General features: G+C 40.5%; 1 protein-coding gene across 2 annotated transcripts in view; it reads left to right on the top strand.

Annotated features, from left to right (window-relative positions):
• The window catches only part of GEMIN5 (gem nuclear organelle associated protein 5), a 103,460-nt gene that overhangs the window by 14,668 nt on the left and 68,063 nt on the right, over nt 1-20,729 (top strand). The window contains exons 5-10 of one of the 2 annotated variants that reach the window (XM_089682830.1): nt 792-943; nt 4,508-4,624; nt 8,098-8,230; nt 11,008-11,170; nt 14,986-15,198; nt 19,516-19,601. In XM_089682830.1, the coding sequence (XP_089538956.1) occupies nt 792-943; nt 4,508-4,624; nt 8,098-8,230; nt 11,008-11,170; nt 14,986-15,198; nt 19,516-19,601 (864 nt within the window). Of the gene's footprint in view, nt 1-791; nt 944-4,504; nt 4,625-8,097; nt 8,231-11,007; nt 11,171-14,985; nt 15,199-19,515; nt 19,602-20,729 lie in introns of both variants that reach the window. The other variant, XM_089682828.1, reaches the window with a different exon arrangement.

The following is a 20,729-nucleotide window of genomic DNA, read 5'->3' as shown; positions in this document are numbered from 1 at the left end:
AGAAGGGTTAGTACTTCTGAAAATGTGTCTATTGTTTTTTATGCCTTCCTGCCTTGGTGCTTGCCTCTTTTATGTGTTTCTTTTAGATCTGTGTAGCATGAGCATGAAACAACTTCTACACTTCACCTCTCTGCATGAATTTCCTGTAATATGGACTGGTTACTTCTGCTCTCTCATCTTGTTTAGGATAGCTGGTCTTGTATCTGCACCCCTCTCCCCATAGATTTCTGCATGCAGTCTATAGTGGGGAAACTTGCTGGGTCCCTTCCACAGTTCTGCTGTCTGCACAGACCATCATTACTACTCGTTTAAGGAAATATATGAGTGTTCAAAGGCCTTTAGCGCAAGCAATGTTGACAGTGTAGCATTTGTGGTTACTGAAGTATATATTTACATAAAATTTATTTTTTTAATGCCCAAGCGTGGTTGAACAAAATTTGCCAATATTTTGTAATTTCACCTTTTTAACTATTAAAGGTAATTGGCAATTTGTTACAATAGAATACTGTAATCTACACATAGCTATGCACCTTATGAAACAAAGGCCTCAGTATTTGAAAGACATCTTTTAACAGTTGTATTTGTTTTACCAGCCTAGCAATGGGTATTATCCAGATAACACATCTGTCTGAACCAGGGATAAAGCTATTCATGGATGATGAATGCTATAAAGTACCCATTTTTTAAAAAAAAAATTAATTCTGCCTAGAGCTGCATCTGAACGTGACGTGACTGGCAGAAAATGCCGCTATCTTGGGATCAACATTAGTAATGTGTCTCATCTCTCCCAGGTACAAGGACGGTATGATCGTCCTCATAGATATCAGCCGTAGAGGAGACGTGGTGCATCGTCTGCGTGGACACGATGATGAGATCCACTGCCTGGCATGGTGCCCGCATCCCCGAGAGGAAGAGTTGAATCAAAAGCTGGAAGATGCACCAGGTATATCAGCTGGCTAATCTTTTAAAAAAAACACTGACAACCAGGTGTTTCCAGAGATAAAACACATCATTTATTCAGCCATTCTCTCTGTGTGTTGGTTTGTGCAGCAACTCTTGTTTCATTTGTATTCTGTACAGTTCTGAAATTGTTGTTTAAAGTTACACTCCAATCAGTCATGAAATTTTTGCAGGAAAACTCCCTAAGGGCAAATAGCTTACCTTTTGGACTACACTATTTTTTATTCTAGGTCTAATCCCATCTTAGCTGGCTAAATTGTTAAAGTTTCTGGTTTCATCTTTTGAATGCCTATGAAACAGAGATGCACAAACAAATGCCCCTGAGTTCTTTGGTTCGCTCTCTGTTATCCCGCTGCATATATGCCTCCACAGATGTAGCATGAAAAGGAGGTTGCACAGTACAGAATTATTTAAAAAGAGGCTGCACTACTTAGAGTCACAGATTTGCTTGTGGAATCTGCATGCAGAGAAATGTGTAAATGGAGCTAAATATATTGTCCTTATTTAGCACAGAAGCAACAACCCTTAGATAGCTTTAGCACTTTACCTAAAAGTCTAAACATCTAAATACAGAGTCTAAGGCTAGGTTTACACCTGTGCGGCTGTTCAGGCTATGATTTGCGTTGGCATGAGAGCTCATTCATTTGAATGGGCTGCCATGCCCCGGGAAACACAGGAAAGAAGTCTCTGTACTGTTTTTTAAATCGCAGCACGCGTGGAATCCGAGGTTCCTATTATGGTTGTGATTGGAAATTAAACCCCATTGGCTGTTTAACAAAATAGTTCAGAGTGCAAAAAAAGTGTCGACTATTGGGACTTTATTGCATCCTTTTCTAATATATTTATGTCCTGGGAAACATTTAAGGCTGTCACCAGGGGCTCCTTTATTAATTTATTTCAGGTACTTATATAGCACCGTCAATTTATGCAGCGCTTTACATATATATTGTACATTAACATCAGTCCCTGACCCTCAAGGGGCGTACAATCTAAGGTCCCTAATTTACTTTCATGCATACGCATACAAGGGACAATTTAGACAGGATCCAATTAACCTACCAGTATGTCTTTGGAGTGTGGGAGGAAACTGGAGTACCTGGATGAAACCCGCACAGGGAGAACATGCAAACTCCAGGCAGGTGGTGCCGAACCAACAACCCAATGACGCTAGTACTGCCAGACGGATGTGCTAACCATTTAGCAACTGTGCTTAGAAACATTGTTTTGTATAGGTTCTTCAGTTGAGGAGAGGCTCTGTTACACCAACTAAATTCAGTTTTAACTAAAATCTACTCATGCGAAAGAACTTGTCCAGGAATTTTTTTTTATATCTGTCTTCCCAGGTAAGTAGATGTGAAAGCTAGGCCAGTGTCTTGCCATTCTTTCCACCATGCTCAGATTCCCACACTCCCTCTATACCTGCTCTCCTTAGTCCAGATTGAACTCTTCTTTTTGACCTTATGGAGGTTAACACTACTTTTGCTCAATTCTATAAAAACCTCTTTACAGATGAGATCTCCTTTAAAGTGGTTCTAAAGGTAGGTGTTTTTTTTTTCCATAATGCATTTTGCATTAGGGTAAAAACACTTTCAATGTCTCTGCCTCCCATTTCCACCCCCCCCCAAACACCACTCCCGATTCATCACTGTCCCTGTCGGCACTCCCGATTTGCTCTCTTCATTCACGGGCTTTAGTGAAAACAGTAGGAGCCTTTGGCTCCTGTTACTATCAGTCATGTCCTGTGAGGAGGGAGCGGAGGGGGGCAGAGCAGGCAGCTTGCTAGAGGTACTGGAAAAAGAGGAGGTGCAGGCGGTGCTGGAGGGGAACCCCAGAGGAGGAGGTTTGGGGTGCTCTGTACAATACCATTGCTCAGAGCAGGTAAATATAACATGTTTGTGATTTTAAAATGTAGCTTTACAATCACTTTAACTACACTGACCTAGACTCTTTTTTTCTCTCTTTCCTTTATCTCTGCCTCAATTTACCCAAACCCATCAAAAACTATTAGATAGGTCTATCAGTCAGAATTAGATTGGTGCAGATGTTGACTCCATAAAGTGGTTTTAAAGGCTGAAGGGTTTTTTTTTACCTTCATGCATTCTGTGTTTGTGGAGGTGAAGAGTATGTGTGAATATTGTTTGCTTGTGTGGATGAACGGTAAGTCTTTTTATATTTGCATTGTCACTTTGTTATTGGGTAGTCAATACCATGAACACACACTGGAAAAAAAAACAAATTAAAGCATAACTCCAAATAACTCAGATTTTTTTTTTCAAGGAGGGCTTGGAGTTATGTGGTGCCTCTACATTCTGTATGTGGATGGGCATTTTATAGCTTCTTGTCCTAATGTTCCAATAAAATACTCCTGTGATAGGACTTGAGGATGCATGGATTATGCTGTTCACCTGATGTATAGCATTTGAAGTGGAAGTTATATGATATCCTATGACTCCAACATGCTTTCAACCCATACTTCTGAGCCCAACACCATTTTACAGCATACAGTGATATAAGGCATCTGAGGTTGAAGGTTATACTGTTGTAAGACATCTGAGGCTGGAGGCCAAACAAAAGGCGGCTTTGGTTGCTTTGTATACCTGGAGTCATTCAGGTATACTTTGGTATGCTTTGTATACTGTCTGCAATACGGCTCTAGTCTTGTTCTCTGGTTGGTATTCCTCTTCGTCTCCCCACAGTCCTGGAGTCCATGACGTTTCCCTGCCACCTGTGGATGTTAGAATAAATTGCCATATATTGGTGAATTTCATGCAATGAAGAAAGCTGATGTCCTGAAAAAGTGGATTCTTGCCATTATACCTTTCAATTTTTATATGAATATGTAATGTTTTTAATTGATGTCTTTTAAATATATAATATACAATTTGTATTTACAAAGTATTCATTATGGTCTCTAGTATAATACTGTTAGGTCACCCACAACGTCCTGTTCATTTTTATGTATTTATTCTATGTTTTTGTTGTGGGCAGGTGACCTGCCAGTATTAGGCTGGAGATATATATATAATTTTTTTTTTTTTCTTAGACCAGTTCATTAGGCACCAGCTAGAGACCTAGTACCAGGTTTGGTCAGACACATTCTCTTCCCCTCCTACAAGTCTATGTGAGGACAGTTATGATGAGGTGTGTGACTGTTACGCAGCTTTCCCAGCACAGAACACTGGAGTGGAAGAGCAGGCAGCAGTGTTTTCACTTTTTGACAGATTTTTCTTGGAACTGCCTAAAAAACTATTTTTTTTCACAAAGTATAAAATACAGTGTCTGCCTGAAAGAAAAAAAGTGTAACACTGCATTTGAGCCTTAAATGTGGAACAGCAATGACCTGAAAGATTACAATGTACTTTTGGGTGTACAAATATATTCAAAATGTGTTACTGCAAATACAAGATATTTTTCCTTTAATTCAATCAATAGCTTAATTGCTTTTTAGAACTCAGTAAATAAAAAGTCCAGCTCCATAGATATCTGCGCTCTGTGCCCTCTGTGCTGGATCCCATCCTCAGCCTGTGTTCTTTCTTTTCATCAGCAGCCGAGCAGAATGCAGCCAATGGAGACCTCCTGCCAGAGACTGAGAACAAGGGCTGCTACCTGGCCTCAGGCAGCAAAGATCAGACTATCCGTATATGGAATTCCTCTACAGGAAAAGGTGGGCTCCCAGGGACTATCATACATTACTGCATTGTTAATCAAACCATGCACGTGGGCAGGACTTCTGCATACCAACACTGACATAATAAAGTTGTTTGCGGCTGAATGTCATCAAAATCATATTAAAATAAAGATTAAAAAGAAAAAGATGCTTTACCAGCATACCTGTTAAAGACAAAATGTCTTTAATTATCGATCTACCAACTGTATTGCTGTATACTAGGGTTGTTCATTCTTTAGCATAGGGGGCTACTTTATGGAATACAACTGGCTCATGGGAGCTGTTCTGTGGACCTGCTTGCCACTCATACCTGCAACAACAACAATTTTGAAAATCACCTTTACACAAAATGTGACTGAAACTCAGTAGTTGAACCACCAGATATTAGCCAAAAATCAAGTGTACCACTGCCATGTTGCATGAGACTCGGAGTGATTTGTGATATGCTACATTGCAAAAGATCAGTACTGTGTAGCTAGAGACTGTAAGTGACTCTTATAGAAAACCAACTAAAGGCATGTAAGAGTTGATTGAAATAATTGCTGCAATGTTACAAGAACATGTAAATGACTGATGCCATGTTAAAAGACGCTGCAGTGAGCAAGACAGCATCTGTCAGCACAAATCTGATACTGCAGAGTAGAGAGAAAATCAAGAGCAATATATTGCAGCTTACCAGTTCTAAAATGTGGTGACTGCATTAGTTTTATTTTTATAAGCCTTAACTGCCATCTGGAGAGCTCATACTAATTAACCCTCAGGATCCCCCAGTTTTATCAGTCTATTACATACTTTGCTCAACAGTACCAAGTCTCAGTGATAGATGACCTATTAAACCCTGAAATCTCATTGGCATTTTGTATTAGTCTCAGTAAAAAACAAATCTGAATATTATACATTCTGCTTCTGGCACTTTCCACCTTTAACATCAAGTTTTTATTGCTTCCTGTGATGCCTTTGGGAAGGAGACTTCACCACGCTTCATGTCCCCATGACAATAGGACAAGAAATAAGAGTAGCTGTTGTTACCAGGACCGGAGGATATTAAATTACAGTGGGTGTTAAAAAGAATCACCTCCTTTAAAAAAAACATGGTTTTGTTGCTTTGCAGCCTGAAATGAAGACAACACAGTTTTTGTTTTATCCAGCTGTATTTGCTCAGTGCAACTTATAACATCCAAATGAAAGATATAACCCCAACATGTCAGAAAAAAAAAAAAAAAAATCAAAAACAGAATCAGTTGGAAAAAGGATAACCCTCTCCTAAAAATGACTTATAAGCTCAATCAGATGTAGCTAATCGCCTTCTCAATGGCATACAAAACCATCTGACTTTCAACTGTGATTAGCTGTGGTCAGTTTGATTAGCTCAGCATGAAAAGAGCTTTCCTGGAGCGTTTCAAGCCCTGGTAGTGCAACTGAAGCAAACACTGTCAAGGCACTGTCAGAAGATCTCAGGGATAAAGTTGTGGACAGGCACAAGTCAGGAGATGGATACAAAAAATTTAAAAGGCTTTAGCAATACCTAGAAGCACAGTGAAGTCTATTATTAAGAAGTGGAAGGTATTTGGTACAACACAGACCCTCCCTGGATCCAGACATCGCTCCAAACTGGATGAAAGAGCCAGGAAGAAACTGGTCAGAGAGGCTCCCAAGAGGCCTACAGCAACTCTGAAGCAGTTGCAGGAATTTATGACGAGGAGTGGTCATTGTGTACACGTGACAACAATATAACAAATTCTACACATGTGGTTTGTATGGGAGGGTTGCAAGAAAAAGCTACTCCTCAATAAAGGACACATGCAGTCACAACTGAGCTTTGCCAAAACGCTTCTTGAAGTTTCTGAGGCCACGTAGAAAAAGATGTTCAGATGAGACTAAAATTGAATGATTTGGCCTCAACACTAAACGATATGTCTGCTGGAAATCCAATACAGCTCACCATCCAAATAACACCATTCCTACAGTAAAGCATGGAGGTGGTAGTATCCTCTTATGGGGGGTTTCTCTGCAGCAAGGACTGGAGCACTTGTCAGGAGAGAACGAAAAATGGATGGTGCAAAATACTGTCAAATTCTTGAGGAAAATCGGCTGCCCTCTGCTAGAAAGTTGTCAATGGGAAGAAGGTTTACCTTCCAACATGACAATGACCCAAAACATACAGCAAAATGACCACACAGTGGATGAGTGCGAAAAAGGTGAAAGTCCTTGCATGGCCTAGTCATAGCCTAGACCTAAACCCCACTGAAAATCTGTGGAATGATTTGAAGACTGCAGTCCACGAATAGTCACCATCATATTTAAATAAACTTGAGCAGTTCTGCAAGGAAGAGTGGTCTAGAAGTTAGTAGAGACATATCCCAACTAAAGACTATAAAGCAAAAGGTGGCTCATCAAAATACTAACACAAGGAGGTGATCCTTTTTCCAACTCGGATTCTGTTTTTGGATTTTTTTTTACATGTTGGTGTTCTATCTTTCACTTGGATGTAAAAACAGCTGGATAAAACAAATATGGTTTCTGTCTTAATTTCAGGCTGCAAAGCTACAAAATGTGATTATTTTAAAGGGGGTGATTCTTTTCTATACCCACTGTATATCTAGAGCCAAACTTTTTTTTTTTTTTGGTTTGTTTTGTTTTGGATAGAGTAGAGAAGGATGAAAACCCTATTTCAGAGGCAATTTCCCATCTTTTCCTGTCCTATCCGATAGACACAACAGGACGCAAAAAGAACAGCTTTCCAAAGTAAGGGAAAAAACTGTTCCCATATGAAGAGTTCCTCTTTATTCCTGTTCTGGTGTCAACTCAAAAGCTTGGATTTCCATCAGCCTTTGTGACAAAGGTGACAGCAGTAGCACAGACAACAACAACAAAAACTTGACAGGACTGCTAATCCGTATTCCTTGAACAATTCCATGAACAATCTCAAGGCACCCCATTCTAAAATATAATAAAAACTAAGCTAAAAGTTTTACAAAATGGAAGCATCATCCACACATGTAGGACACCCAACATTAGAGCTGAATTATTCTTCCAAAGCAAATACACCTTTGCACACTGGTACTGACTAGTACTCCATTGTCTTCTAACTCCGCTAATGTGACCCTAGTGCTGGAGAAGAGGGGGGGGGGGGGGGGGTAAACAAGGATGCTGCGCACGTTCCCGATGTCCATCTTATAAACCAATTACGTCATTGGTTGTTAGGATGCTGACGACTGGAAGAACGTGATGGTGCACACTGAAAACCTGTGGCTTTGTGTAACTAAAAAGTAAGCTTTATCCACCTGCTGGCTTGTATACACTTTTTGGGCAATTTCTAAATATTTTGCCAAGGCACCCCTAAAGAAACCTGAAGGCACCCTGGTTGAAAAAGGCTCTTCTAAACAATCACCATTTTACTTACTGTTGTTGCAGTCTATATTCTCATTGGAGAGATGTCTAATCCATTGCAGTTACTGGTTTCTCTGTAGGTGTTTCCACACTAAAGTTGCCCTATTTGAAGCGCCGTGGAGGTGGCATTGATCCAGCCATCAAGGAGCGTCTATGGCTAACTCTCTACTGGCCACATGGACATCCCACTCAGTTACTGTCCAGTTGTTTTGGGTTAGTAGTAAATGGATCTTTCATAAGAATCCTTTATTTTTCATTGTGTGTTACACATGTGACTTTATTTGCTCACATTTTCATTGATTTTCCAAATTCCAGACACCTGCATTTCATAGTTTTGTATAATGTAATAAGTGTGTACTTCTGCCCCTTATTCATTAACAGTGTGCTTTCTTTAACCCATTTGTTGCCAGGTCTGTGGGACAGCAGGAGGTTTTACACACAATCCGGTGGTTGCAGCCCAGCCACCGGGATTGTGTCTAAAACTGACATGCAGACTCCTGCTTGTCTGGTGGATTCACCCGACTGCCTCCACAGCCCCGGTAACGTGACCTATTGTTACATATTGCCATGCACTCCGGAGTGAGAGCAATAATTCTAGCACAAGACCTCCTCCATAACACAAAACTGATGACATGTAGGAACTTTTGAAGCATGGTCTTTTAAAAATATATGGTACTGAAGTTTCACCATTTCACAGGCACCCTCAAATTTAAGGTTTTACATATAAGGTATCTACTCGGCGCAACCTTGTCTTTTATATTTTACCAAATATTTGGGTAATTTTATTGTGTTAGCCCAAAAATTCACTTTAGTGTGTTTATTACTGAAATTTTGCATTTCCTAGACCAGTAATATCATGTGACATAAATAATTTCAACTACCCCTATTTTATTCTCTAGGGTGTCTGCTTTCAGAAAATATATAATATTTGGGGGTTTTGTGTAATCTTCAGGTCTAAAAAGATTTTTTTAAATGTGTGGCAAAATAATGCAAAAACGGTTCTGGCAGCGAAAGGGTTAAAATGCTGATGAAACCTTCGGTTTAAATTGACCAAATACATTTTTTTACTGCACCCCACATCAGACCAGCTAGATCTGGCCCTGATCCATAGACAGCCAAACTTTCCAATAAAACAGAAATTGAATTCAATGGAATTTTACTTTTCAGTACAGGATGTTTGTTCAGCAAAAATACAATGGCCTTACTAGCCTAATGTCTGTTGTGATGACAATAGACTGAGGAAACATAGAAACATGCAGGGAGGGACCGACTAGGACTGTACTGTATAGCACTAGAGAGGAGGGGAAAACAAGAAACATACTAAATTCTGCATAAGCAAGTTGCTATGACACCAATCTAAAAGTAGATGTAAGCATATATCCAAACATTAGTAGCCTGGATGCAGTACATAGCAATAGCAGAAATAACATCACAGGTGATACACAACAAAGATAGCTGCTTCCACACGGAGAGCATGGACCCTTTTCTGCAGCTGCTGATAAAGGACATGGTTTTCTACTGAGGCTTTGACTGCTTTTGAAAGAAAAATAACATTAAGGCCTCATGCACAGAGCACATCAAAAATGCCCCTTTTTTTTCTGTCTCTAAACACCCCTTTGTGTTAATCTATGTGTCCTTGCACACATGGGCTTTTACAGGTATTTAGAGACAGAAAAAATATCCCTGAGCCAGCGCAATTCAGGAGAGAAGTACTTTGCTGAAAAAAAGCCCAGCATGCCTATACACATGTAAACATGTCTAAATGTGCTTGCGTGTTAGGTGCGTTTAGTGCTAGAGTAAATTTATTATTCTGGCCAGTAGAATGAATGAACGCCCAAGTGCTTGACACACCCAGAACACTTTTGCAAAATGTGGCAGGATTTTAATTCTGCTTTTTCCTCCCCTGGAGCATAGGCTTGACATTTAACAGTTTTTGTTTTGATGCGCCTGGAATATATTTAACTGATTTAAACTGAAGGTTTAATTGGGCTTTACAACGCTGTTAAGCTACATCAGATAATACAACTGGAGCTGTACTTTCAGCTTCCTGCCACATCAGAGAGGCTGCAATGTCCACAACATCATCACAAGCTGTACTTTGCGAATGTCAAGTAGCACACATGGGTTGGGGACAAACAGTCAGCACTAGTGTGAGCCATAGCAGCCTCTCTTGAGAACAGGGAAATAGAAGTATAGCTCCTGCTCTATTAGCTGAGAAAGCTAGACCAAGCATTTTTAACTGGTTTGAAGAAAACACATTGTTGATAATTAAAAGACAGAGGTACACACATTTTAAGCTATCTGAAATTGTAAAAATAAAGGTTCCCTGAGTTGAGTTGGCTTGTGCCCAGGTCTTTGCCATATTGTGCAAATATGTACAGCATTATAGCGGCCTTACTTGCTAAAGCACCCCTTCCAGTGATGCAATGGCTATAGTCTCCCTCATTGCTTTTGCCTGATTTTGTTCCAGGTGTGGCATCTTTGGCCATCTTGATTGGCTGGGGCAGGATGACCCAATTCCTGAGCATGCGCAGGGAGTTAATTGATCACAGAACAAAATGCATGCTGTGAATGTACACTGACCTTCTTATATGTGCTAGCAAATGATCTGGTTGCCAACAAAAATTAGACTCTTTCTTTCAATGCCTAACCTTCTGTGGAAGATGAACAAAGTGTCTGGTTCAGGGGTAGGCAACATCAGCACTGTGGCGAATCCCATCATCCCTCTGCTGAGGTTGCCTACCCCTGGTCTGGTTGCTATTGGCAATATAGACCATTTAAGGCAACTTAGGAAAGCAGCATAGCAGTCGCATCAACAAATCCCACTTCAAATCTGGTAAGACAAGCAGTCTGAGGCAGCAGTGCCTCTCAGACAGCAGGATCTACTGCTAGAAGGCTGTATACACAGTCACATGTGAAGAAGAGCACTGCTATTTTTAGGATATGTTATCTAATTAAAGCAATTCAAGTATTTTCTATTCTATCTCCAGGGGGGAGCTACTCTTGTGGGATTTGGCAAAATCTGGAAAACAAAAATGGAGTCTCTTGGGCTCTTCAGAGGGACAAAACCATACCCGAATTGTTTTTAATCTTTGTTCTCTTGTGACGGAAGAAGGGAGGGAACTGCTTCTGTCTACATCTATGGATCGAGATGTAAGTTCTGAAGAAAACTGTAACTGAAATACAAATCAAAGTCTTTCCTTTAGATTATGGCATTGTTTAGTTCCACTAGCATGCAATATCTTTGGACCTGTGTTTAATCCATTTCATTTTTGCAGAAAAAGAGACACAGAACAATATTGCACAGTAGTACAGCATAGTTTTCTTTGCGATTCTGTATCCTCTCTGCAAGTTCAAACATTTTGTCCATTGACAAACTATGATGTAATAGAGGCAACTAAAACGACACTTGTTTTCACTAAGCCTGAGAGGGGGCTTACTTGCTTTGGAAGATGGACAGGTGACTCACTGAGAAAGATGGCTGCTTCTTCTAAAACATGCTTGGACCTGTTGTGATGTCATCACATAGCTTAGCCATTTTAGTATAGCATTGCACAAACAATTAACACCTTTCTCCGTATTGAGATAAGGGAGGATGGTGCTTCTAAAGCTGGACATAGATTGAAATTCAACTGGTTCAGCAGGGCCTGCCCAAATTTCGATCCATATGGCCATATTTGCCAAACTGTTATTGGGGCACACAGCAGACCTCTGGGATATAGGCCCTGCTCCTTAGTGGGTGAACACTGTGCAAAATAAACGCATCACTCTTTCCCCCCCCCCCCCCCCTAGCAATTCCCTCTGTAATGGAAGTTTTAGCTTAGTTTCTTAGGAGGTAGGACATGTTAGGACTCGGAGTAGAGAATCAATTGATTCTTCAGCTTTCAATGGATGCATGTGCTCCTTTTGGTTCCCCCCAGGGATATAGTGTACTGCTCTAAATAAACCCTACAAGCTGCTTTTGTCCTTGTCTGTTTGAAAACAGACTTCCAATTATTAAAATTTACTGTAGGAATACCACCCTGAGCTTTTTAATAATGGTACCACCTACTAGGTGAGTTCCTTCTGTCTCTCTCCTTGGGGGGTCTGTACTGGCTCTTCTCTGAATCTTATTTTGGCCATAGATCGAAATTCAACCAGTTCAGCAGGGACAGCTGAATTTCAATCCATGTGTGGCCATCCAGGCTGTTGGAAAACTGTTCTGGATCAGTGGCTGCAGCAACTGATCCATTTATTTATACAGTAGAATCCAGTGGGGGTGGATTCCTTCACCTCGCTTTTGTGCAGTGCTGGGATGAGGTCAGCTAACATCCAGAGCAAAGATGCCAAAACTGTGGCCAACACCCTGCCCCCCATGTGTGAGCATCATGCGTCAGCAAAAAAGAAAAAATAATCAAGCACTAATCTGTATGCTCACTCCTCTAAGCCAAAGTTCTCTCCTACTAAAATCTCACTCGCCTCCACCCTCCCATAATTCGCCTCCCAGCACAAACCCTCTGCTCCCACAATCCCCCTCCTAGCAAAAATCCCATCTCCCTCCAACTTCCCCTCCTAGCACTAATCCTTTTCTCCCTTCAAGTGCTCTCAAATGCTCTCATTTTCAGCACAAATGTTTGTTACTCTGTGCTCCCCCTCTCCCCCCCCAAATTTTGTCCCCAGTACAACTCCTCCCTCTCTCAAATACATAAACCTCAAAAGCTGTGTGGCAGTTTGCTGAGGGATTTTCTTCCTCCCACGCCTGAGTTGGGGAGGAACCTAGGGGAAGTCTCCCTCGGCTCTGACTTTAAACACTTTTGGCAGGCATCCTGCTGGAAGAGATGCCGGCGGCTGCAGGGGTATAGGATCACAGAATCCGGTTTACCACTGGCTGTCAGATAGGGACTTTGTAGGGTTTGCTTACCCACCCTGTACCCATCTTCTTTGCTGCTGGCACAGGAGCAGTCTAGGAATGAGAAAGGGGGCGGTAAGCAAACAATGCTCGAGCCTGGTCTGACATTTCCAGTTTAGGATTGCTGCAGTGTCAGGAGGGAGTAACTGGAGGTGGGAAGAAAGAACACCCTCCCCCCACCTCCTCCCTGCTCTTTCCTCTCCAGGTTTGGCTTGTCCCTTCCAACACTAAGCTGACATGAGTAACAATGCTGCTGTCACTACACCTGTCAGCTTTTAGCAGCAGGAACTCAGTTGGTGGTTCATGACTTCAAATATTGTCACATGAGTTTCCTAGCCTGGAATAGTGCTCTAGAAATAGCCAATCTGGTGAACTCATAGAAACAATAACTATCCACAAGCACTCAAGTTCTGTATCTTGAGCCAGTATACAGAGGCAGCAGATGCCATCAGCTTGAGCAATATGCATAAAATTTATTACATTCCAGCAAAGCCATAAAGGACTTGAACAAGGATAGAAAGGTATTCAAATGTCCTGCAAATGCGTGAAATCAATGTCTGCACTTACATGACTCATAATGTGGAAACGATGCTGTGAACTGGCTTACAACAAGGCTTGTGGCATGGATGGATGTACTGTTGCATCTCTGCTCAATGAGGAATGCCGATCAACCTGGATTGGGACCGCATGCACCAAATGCGATGTATCACCCTCTCCAAGGATGCTATGAGGGCTGGCCAAAATCCAAACCAGAAGAACCTGTACCACAGGTCTAGGTAGCGGGACGTTTCTATGACAATCCGTTTTCTCAAGTCACTTTGGTGAAGTCAGACAGCTCATCGGCCTCTAAGATGCCTAATAGGCAGTCTTTGGGATCCAACAATATGTTGGTTTGGAAAACCATATTAATAGTATCGATCTTGAACAACCATGGTCTTTAAAAAGTTTGCCTACTTTTTCTCTCTGGGTTGTGGGCTGCATTGCCCTGTTAAAATCTAAAAATGATAGTTCAATGGAAATAGAATATTTATCACAATACCAGAAACATAAATAACAGCTCCACACTATGAACCATTCTATAGGGTTTATTTACTAAAGGGAAATAGACTGTGCATTTTGCAAGTGCAATTGCACTTATTTTCCTTAGTCGATGTAACGTGTTAAAACTTCACTTTGTAAAACATACCCAACCAGGTGCAAGGAAAATTAAGAAAAATTATTTTTGCTTGCACATGATTGGATGATGAAAATCAGTAGAGCTTTACCACATTTACTAAGACTGTGCACCCTGCAAGTGAAATTGCGATCATTTTTCCCAGAGCCATTTGCCTCTAGTAAATTCACCCCTATGTTACCTATAAGTTACATTTTTCATACTTTATATAAAAAAAGGCTTTCTAACTATGTATAATTACACATACATGAAATCTTGTGATTGCAGAACTTTTTTTTTCCCCCATTTTAGCTGCTTGCTATGGGGGCACTTGTGCGGGCTAAGCCCACCCTTTGCTCTCTACTTACAGGCTGTGACTGATAGCAGCAGGAACCAATCACTCCCTCTGCTGCCTCCATGTCCAGTGAGGGGAGAGAGAAAGCGTAGAGAGCTGCTGCTATTGGAGACAGCGCTGGATTGAGAATGGACTCAGCTTATTATTTAGGGGGGCTGGGAGGATCCTGTGCACAGAAGGTTCTATCTTTACCATCACTTCAAGCAAAACAAATTAAAAAAAAATAACACACACACACAATTGAGAAGTATAAAGTGCAGCTGATATGATTTATGAGCAATACGGTGTTCTTACAAATTTGGTCTTATTCTGAAAGATGGAGGGCCCAATATGTGAGTGAGCTGCAGCTAGAAGGAAGGAACACTAGACCAGAGGCTGAGAGAAGTGCAGACCTGTGTGGGGAATTGACAGCTGTAAGGGGAAGTAAGACAGAGAGAAAGGGGACAGAAAAAAATGAACATCAGTTTTTTGGGGGACACTTTATTATAATGTTTTTTGTTTTGCATAAAAATAAAATGGAATGTCTTGTTTGTTGTTTTTGTTTTGTTTTTTTCTACTTGGATTATATGCAGGTGAAATGTTGGGATCTGGGCTCCATTTCTTGCTGTTGGTCATTGAGTTCCCTGGGAGGCTTTGTGTACAGCCTGGCTTTTTCCCCTGTCGCTGCCGGATGTCTGGCCGTTGGAGTAGGTGACAGTATGATCCGTGTGTGGAACACTATGTCTGTGGTGAACTCGTATGATGTGAAAACACTGTGGCAAAGCATCAGGTCCAAAGTCACTGCAGTAAGTGTTTGAATAAAGTTATTTAGAATGCAAACTTTTTTTCATTGCTTATCCAACTGGAGATGTAAAATGTGTGCTATGATGTGTAAAGCTGGCCTTAGATGCATATCATTTTTGTACAAAAATTCTTAGGAAACATTTTCGAAAAATTCTCTGAACATTCAAATGTCATTCAAAAGATTTTGTCTGCTTTTGATTTTAGAATGAAAGTGAATGAAAACCACATACACGGTTAGAAATTTGTTTGAGAGAAATTTTCCATCCTGCTTCTTTGAATTTTCTCATAACTGCAGTTAAAAACGAATGTCTATTTGACCCATTAATGATTAGAAAAACAAACAAGCTTTCTTAGAACATTCTTTTCCTAAGAATTTTCTTTTGAAATTATACCCATCTATGGCCAGCTTAAGGGACATAAACAAAAGTAATATCTGCTGTTCAAAAGGGCATGTGTAACTGGGGCCCATTCACACTTGCCCGTACACTAAACAGGAGTGGTGTAGTGTGTGGCCAGCGGTCCATTTTGGGCCATAGTGATGTGCAATAGGGGTCAGTGTGATGCTTGTTTTATCTTCTCGCACAGCTCCCTTTTTAATTCATTTTTTTCCCAAGCACCACACAGCAGTGTGATGCATTGCGCTTGTTGTGAGGTGGCATGCAGTGCCTTCCAGCGAAGGGCAATATTAGGCAGCATGTCTGCATTTTATACCTCTGGGCTATGTTGTAGTGAGAACGGGGCACGTAGGAAACATTTGTCCTATTGAGGAAAAACACCAGTCACCTCTCTAGTGGGAAGGAGGCCTAATTTTGCAATCTTTTTTAAAATCCCTTTCTTTTTGAAGTATTAACATTAAATAAGACAGTTACAGTAATAAACAGATGTGTCCTGCCCTCTACAGTTGATGTAACTTCTGCAAACTGAAACCATGCATTTTTGAATGAAGCCTTTACTTTTTATGTGATCACTGTTTCTTTGTCATAGTGATCACATGATCAGCAGGGTTAGATAGATGGATAGATAAAATTCATTGGTATTGTGAGTAATATTTACAACACAATTTCGAAAAAGGTAACTCATAATTTTTGGAAATCACAGGAAAACTAATCTACATCCATAAAACATTCTACAAAAATAAATAAATCATTATATAATACATCACTTGAAATAGCAAAGCACTAACCCTGACTGGCTGTTTCTTAACTTAAATTAATATTTCCATTTATTGCCTTAATAGCCCACATAAAGAAGTTTTCTGTAAACATATTTGTTCTAACTTTAACACTCCTGTAATGTCTGCCCGAGGGTAGCAATTCAAATAAGTGATAGCCAGGAAGGAATGAATCACTTATTTTCTCTGCTCTACCAAGACGAGAGTCATACATTTCTGCTAGCGATGGCCATTTACAACCCATTATTTTCTGTGCACTAAGAACTTTCTAAAGAGGGTTACTGTCAACGTTGGTGTAATAATTTTGGTACCATACTAAAACGCAGTACTCCAGTACACTCTAAATTGAAGGCCTCTTATAGTTTCTGCCCTAGACCATTCTTCCTAAGTAGTCTGAGGAAGTATAATCATTGCTGCAAATTATTAACAACGGTCTGTACATTTACTGACCATGAAAGATTCTCAGAAATATACTGTATACCCCAAGAAACTGAAAGACAGAGACCCTCTCCATACATTCACCCTTAATATAAAGTGAAGCTATTTCAGTCTTGTTTTTCCTAAGATATAAAACCTAGCTCTTTTGTTTTTCTTGTGTTCAGGGTTAAATTATTTGCTGCACACCACTCTACTAACTTTCCAACCTCTGCTCTATGAAATTTGTCATCCCCTCCTTTAATGCTACTGACTACTGTAGTATCATCAGCAAATGTAATAATGCTGTTTGTACAATAGTATGGAATACAGTTGTATGTACAGTTGTGCTCAAAAGTTTGCATATCCCTAAATGTACCATTTTTAAAGAACTCATGAGTAAGCAGGCAAAACACATTTCTTTTATTTCTTATGGGATTCATATTCAACTGTAGATCATAACAGAATGGTACAATCATAAAACAAAATATGACAACCAGTAAACAAATGAAATGGCCCCTGTTCAAAAGTCTGCATACCCTTAGTTCTTAGTACTGTGTATTGCCCCCTTTAGTATTAATGACAGCATGCAGTCTTTTGTAATAGTTGTCAATGAGGCCCCAAATTCTTGCAGGTGGTATAGCTTTCCATTTGTCTTGGCAAAATACCTCCAGGTCATGCAAAGTCTTTGGTAGTCTTGAATGAGCTGCACGTTTGAGATCTCTCCAGAGTGGCTTGATGTCATTAAGGTCAGGAGACTGTGATGGCCACTCCAGAACCTTCACATTTTTCTGCTGTTACCACTGGAGGGTCAACTTGCCGTTGTGCTTAGGGTCATTGTCATGTTGGAAAGTTTAAGAGAATCCCATGCGCAACTTTCATGCAGAAGAAATTGTCTGCCAGTATTTTCTGATAACATGATGCATTCATCTTGCCATCAATTTTTAGAAGATGCCCCATGCCTTTTGAGCTCTTATCCCCCGAAAACATCAGTGAGCCACCACCATGCTTCACAGTGGGGATGCTATTCTTGTCTGCATGAAAATTGCGCATGGGATGCTCTGAGCACTGTTCCTTTGTTTCAACCCCTCCCAATATTGCCCTTTTAGAGGATACAGAACTGTTTATCATTTTGTGGTGCTAAGTATTGTATGGAATTTGTTAATGATAACAAAGAAAGCAGTAAAATAGATCCTCTGCAGCAAGCAACAATAGACTCCCCCTAGCAACAACGGATCTCCCCTCTCCAAATAGACTCTCCAGCAATCAGTAATAATAGACCCCTCTCTCAACAGTAGATCCATCCCATCAACAATTGACTCCACAGCAACAATAGATCCCCCACTAGCATCAATAGATCTCCCCATCACAATCACACACTAATAGATATCCAGCAGCCACCATCAAGAGATCCTCAAGCAAACTCCAGCATTCCTTGCCATTACATACAAGGAGTGCTGGAGGTGCCAAAACTGCGTTCCAAAAAAAAGCCCTGCTTGTCACTAAAGGCCTTGTTGACCCCTTGGCCAAATGTAGCACTTATGGTTGCGACCATAAAAAAGCTCTATTTTGGTCTTGTCACTCCAGATTACAGTGTGGCAGAATCTGTGAGGTGTGTCATGGTGTTGTTGGGTGTAATGTAACCAGGCTTTTTTGTGGCGTTGGCGCAGTAAAGGCTTCTTTATGGTAACTCGACCTTGCAGCTCTATTGTGTTCAAGTATCGTCGTATTGCGCTTCTTGAAACAACCACACTGTCGTTTTCCAGAGCAGCCTGTATTTCTCCTCAAGTTTCCCATGGGATTTTGTTTGTATCCCAAACAATTCTTCTGGCGGTTATGGCTGCAATATTTCTTGGTCTACCTGACCTTGGCTTGATATCAAGAGATCCCTGAATTTTCCACTTCTTAATAAGTGATTGAACAGTACTGACTGGCATATTCAAGGCTTTGGATATCTTTTTATATTCTTTTCTATTTTTATAAAGTTCCATTGTCTTGTTACGCAGGTCTTTTGACAGTTCTTTTCTGCTCCACATGGCTCAGTATCTAGCCTACTTGGTGCATTTATACACAAACACTAATTGCATCTTAAAAACCCACAGATGTAGGAAATTAACCTTTAATTGACATTATAACCGGTGTGTGTCACCCTTGTCTCCTGTACCAGGGCCGAGCATTCCAATGTCTGTAAACTTTTCTGTTACCATTATGTTTTAAAAAGGAGCCAAACAACTATGTGATAATAAATGGGTTCATATGATCATTATCCTTAAATAAAAGACCTCTTTTTTTACATGATCAGTCATATTTTTAATATCCAATGCCAAAATTTCATGATTACTGCCAGGGAATGAAAACGGTTGAGCACACCTATGTAGAGTGCATAAAGAAAGGGTTTGCTAGCTAGCAGACATGTAAAGTGACGGCTCGTAGCTATAAAATGAAGGGTGTTTATTACCACAGCACACGGTTTTAGTAACTTTATATTTCAAAACAGCACCTACACTAAAAGACTTAACATTTGGTCGCAAAGTTTTAAAATTACCTTGGTTTTATGGGGTAAAAGAGGCTTTGATTGTGGAGTAAATTTTGATGCGGTAAAGTACTACCTGTTTGGGAGATTACAGCTGAATGCTGAGAATAGCATAAAACAATATCCGCTAACCGCACACAATGAGTCACATATCCTGTTCTGTGTTATCCTCATCTCACTTGGTGTTTTTGCTTTCTTTAGCTTTCCTGGCATCCCACCAAAGAGGGTAGCCTGGCATTTGGTACAGATGATGGCAAGGTTGGAATTTATGATGTCTTCTCGAGCAAGTAAGAGAAATACACTGGTCTGCTATTGAATGGAGGGTGGATATCTGGGCAAACAGCTGGGGGCTGCAAGCCGCATCCAGAATCAAGCCGCTTATGATGCAATAGAACTAATTTTCAAATTAACTATAACATATTAGTATGTAAAAATTATACGAGAGGATACTGAAGCCAGAAAAGCTTGTTTTGTTCTCCTCTATAATTTAGTTTCCCTTTTGTTACTGAAATCTGACTTTATGACTAAGCTCTTCCATCCACCCTTCCAGGAGCAAGTAAGAGTACACTCACTGGACAGGGGGTGGTATTTGGTGAGGGTTATTCATGAAGTCAAAGAGAGTCCGTTTGCAGTGAAATGACCCGCAATAGGCTTTTCCAGACTATAAAAAAGATAATAGTTGGGACCTTGCAGTGTCTGGTCCAAGCTGGGCTTCTACTTTAATATAATATTGAGTACATGTTTTGAGTAGTTTTAGATGAAAACCTGTAGAGTGTTTGCACCAGCTATGGTCATTGGAGCCCAAACAGGAGCCAGAGCAACCCTTCTGCTTACTGCCTTTAGGTTTCTTTAAACAGAGCCTTGAAAAAGTATGCATACCCTTTGAAATTTTGTCATGTTACAACCAAAAACGTAAATGTATTTTATTGGGATTTTATGTGATAGACCAACACAAAGCGGCATATAATTGTGAAGTGGGAGGAAAATACGTGGCACATTACTGTGGAGTGGAATTTCAAAATTTCTTACAAATAAATATCTGAAAAGTGTGGCGTGCATTTGTATTCAGCCCCCCTGAATCAATACTTTGTAGAACCACCTTTCGCTGCAATTACAACTGCAAGTCTTTTTGGGTATGTCTTTACCAGCTTTGCATATCTAGAGAGGGAAATACATTTTTGCCCATTCTTCTTTGCAAAATAGCTCAAGCTCTGTCAGATTTGATGGAGAGCATCTGTGAACAGCAATTTACAAGTCTTGTCATAGATTCTCAATATGGATTTAGGTCTGGACTTTGACTGGGCCATTCTAACACATGAATATGCTTTGATCTAAACCATTTCATTGTAGCTCTGGCTGTATATTTAGGATCCTTGTCCTGCTGGAAGGTGAACCTCCGCCCCAGTCTCAAGTCT

This window comes from Staurois parvus, unplaced genomic scaffold, assembly GCF_062004578.1.
Source record: "Staurois parvus isolate SC_StPar_1 unplaced genomic scaffold, SC_StPar_1.0 ptg000298l, whole genome shotgun sequence".
In the NCBI taxonomy this organism is placed as follows: Eukaryota; Metazoa; Chordata; class Amphibia; order Anura; family Ranidae; genus Staurois; species Staurois parvus.
The sequence above is the reverse complement of the archived record's forward strand: the minus strand, read 5'-3'. Positions and strand labels throughout refer to the sequence as shown.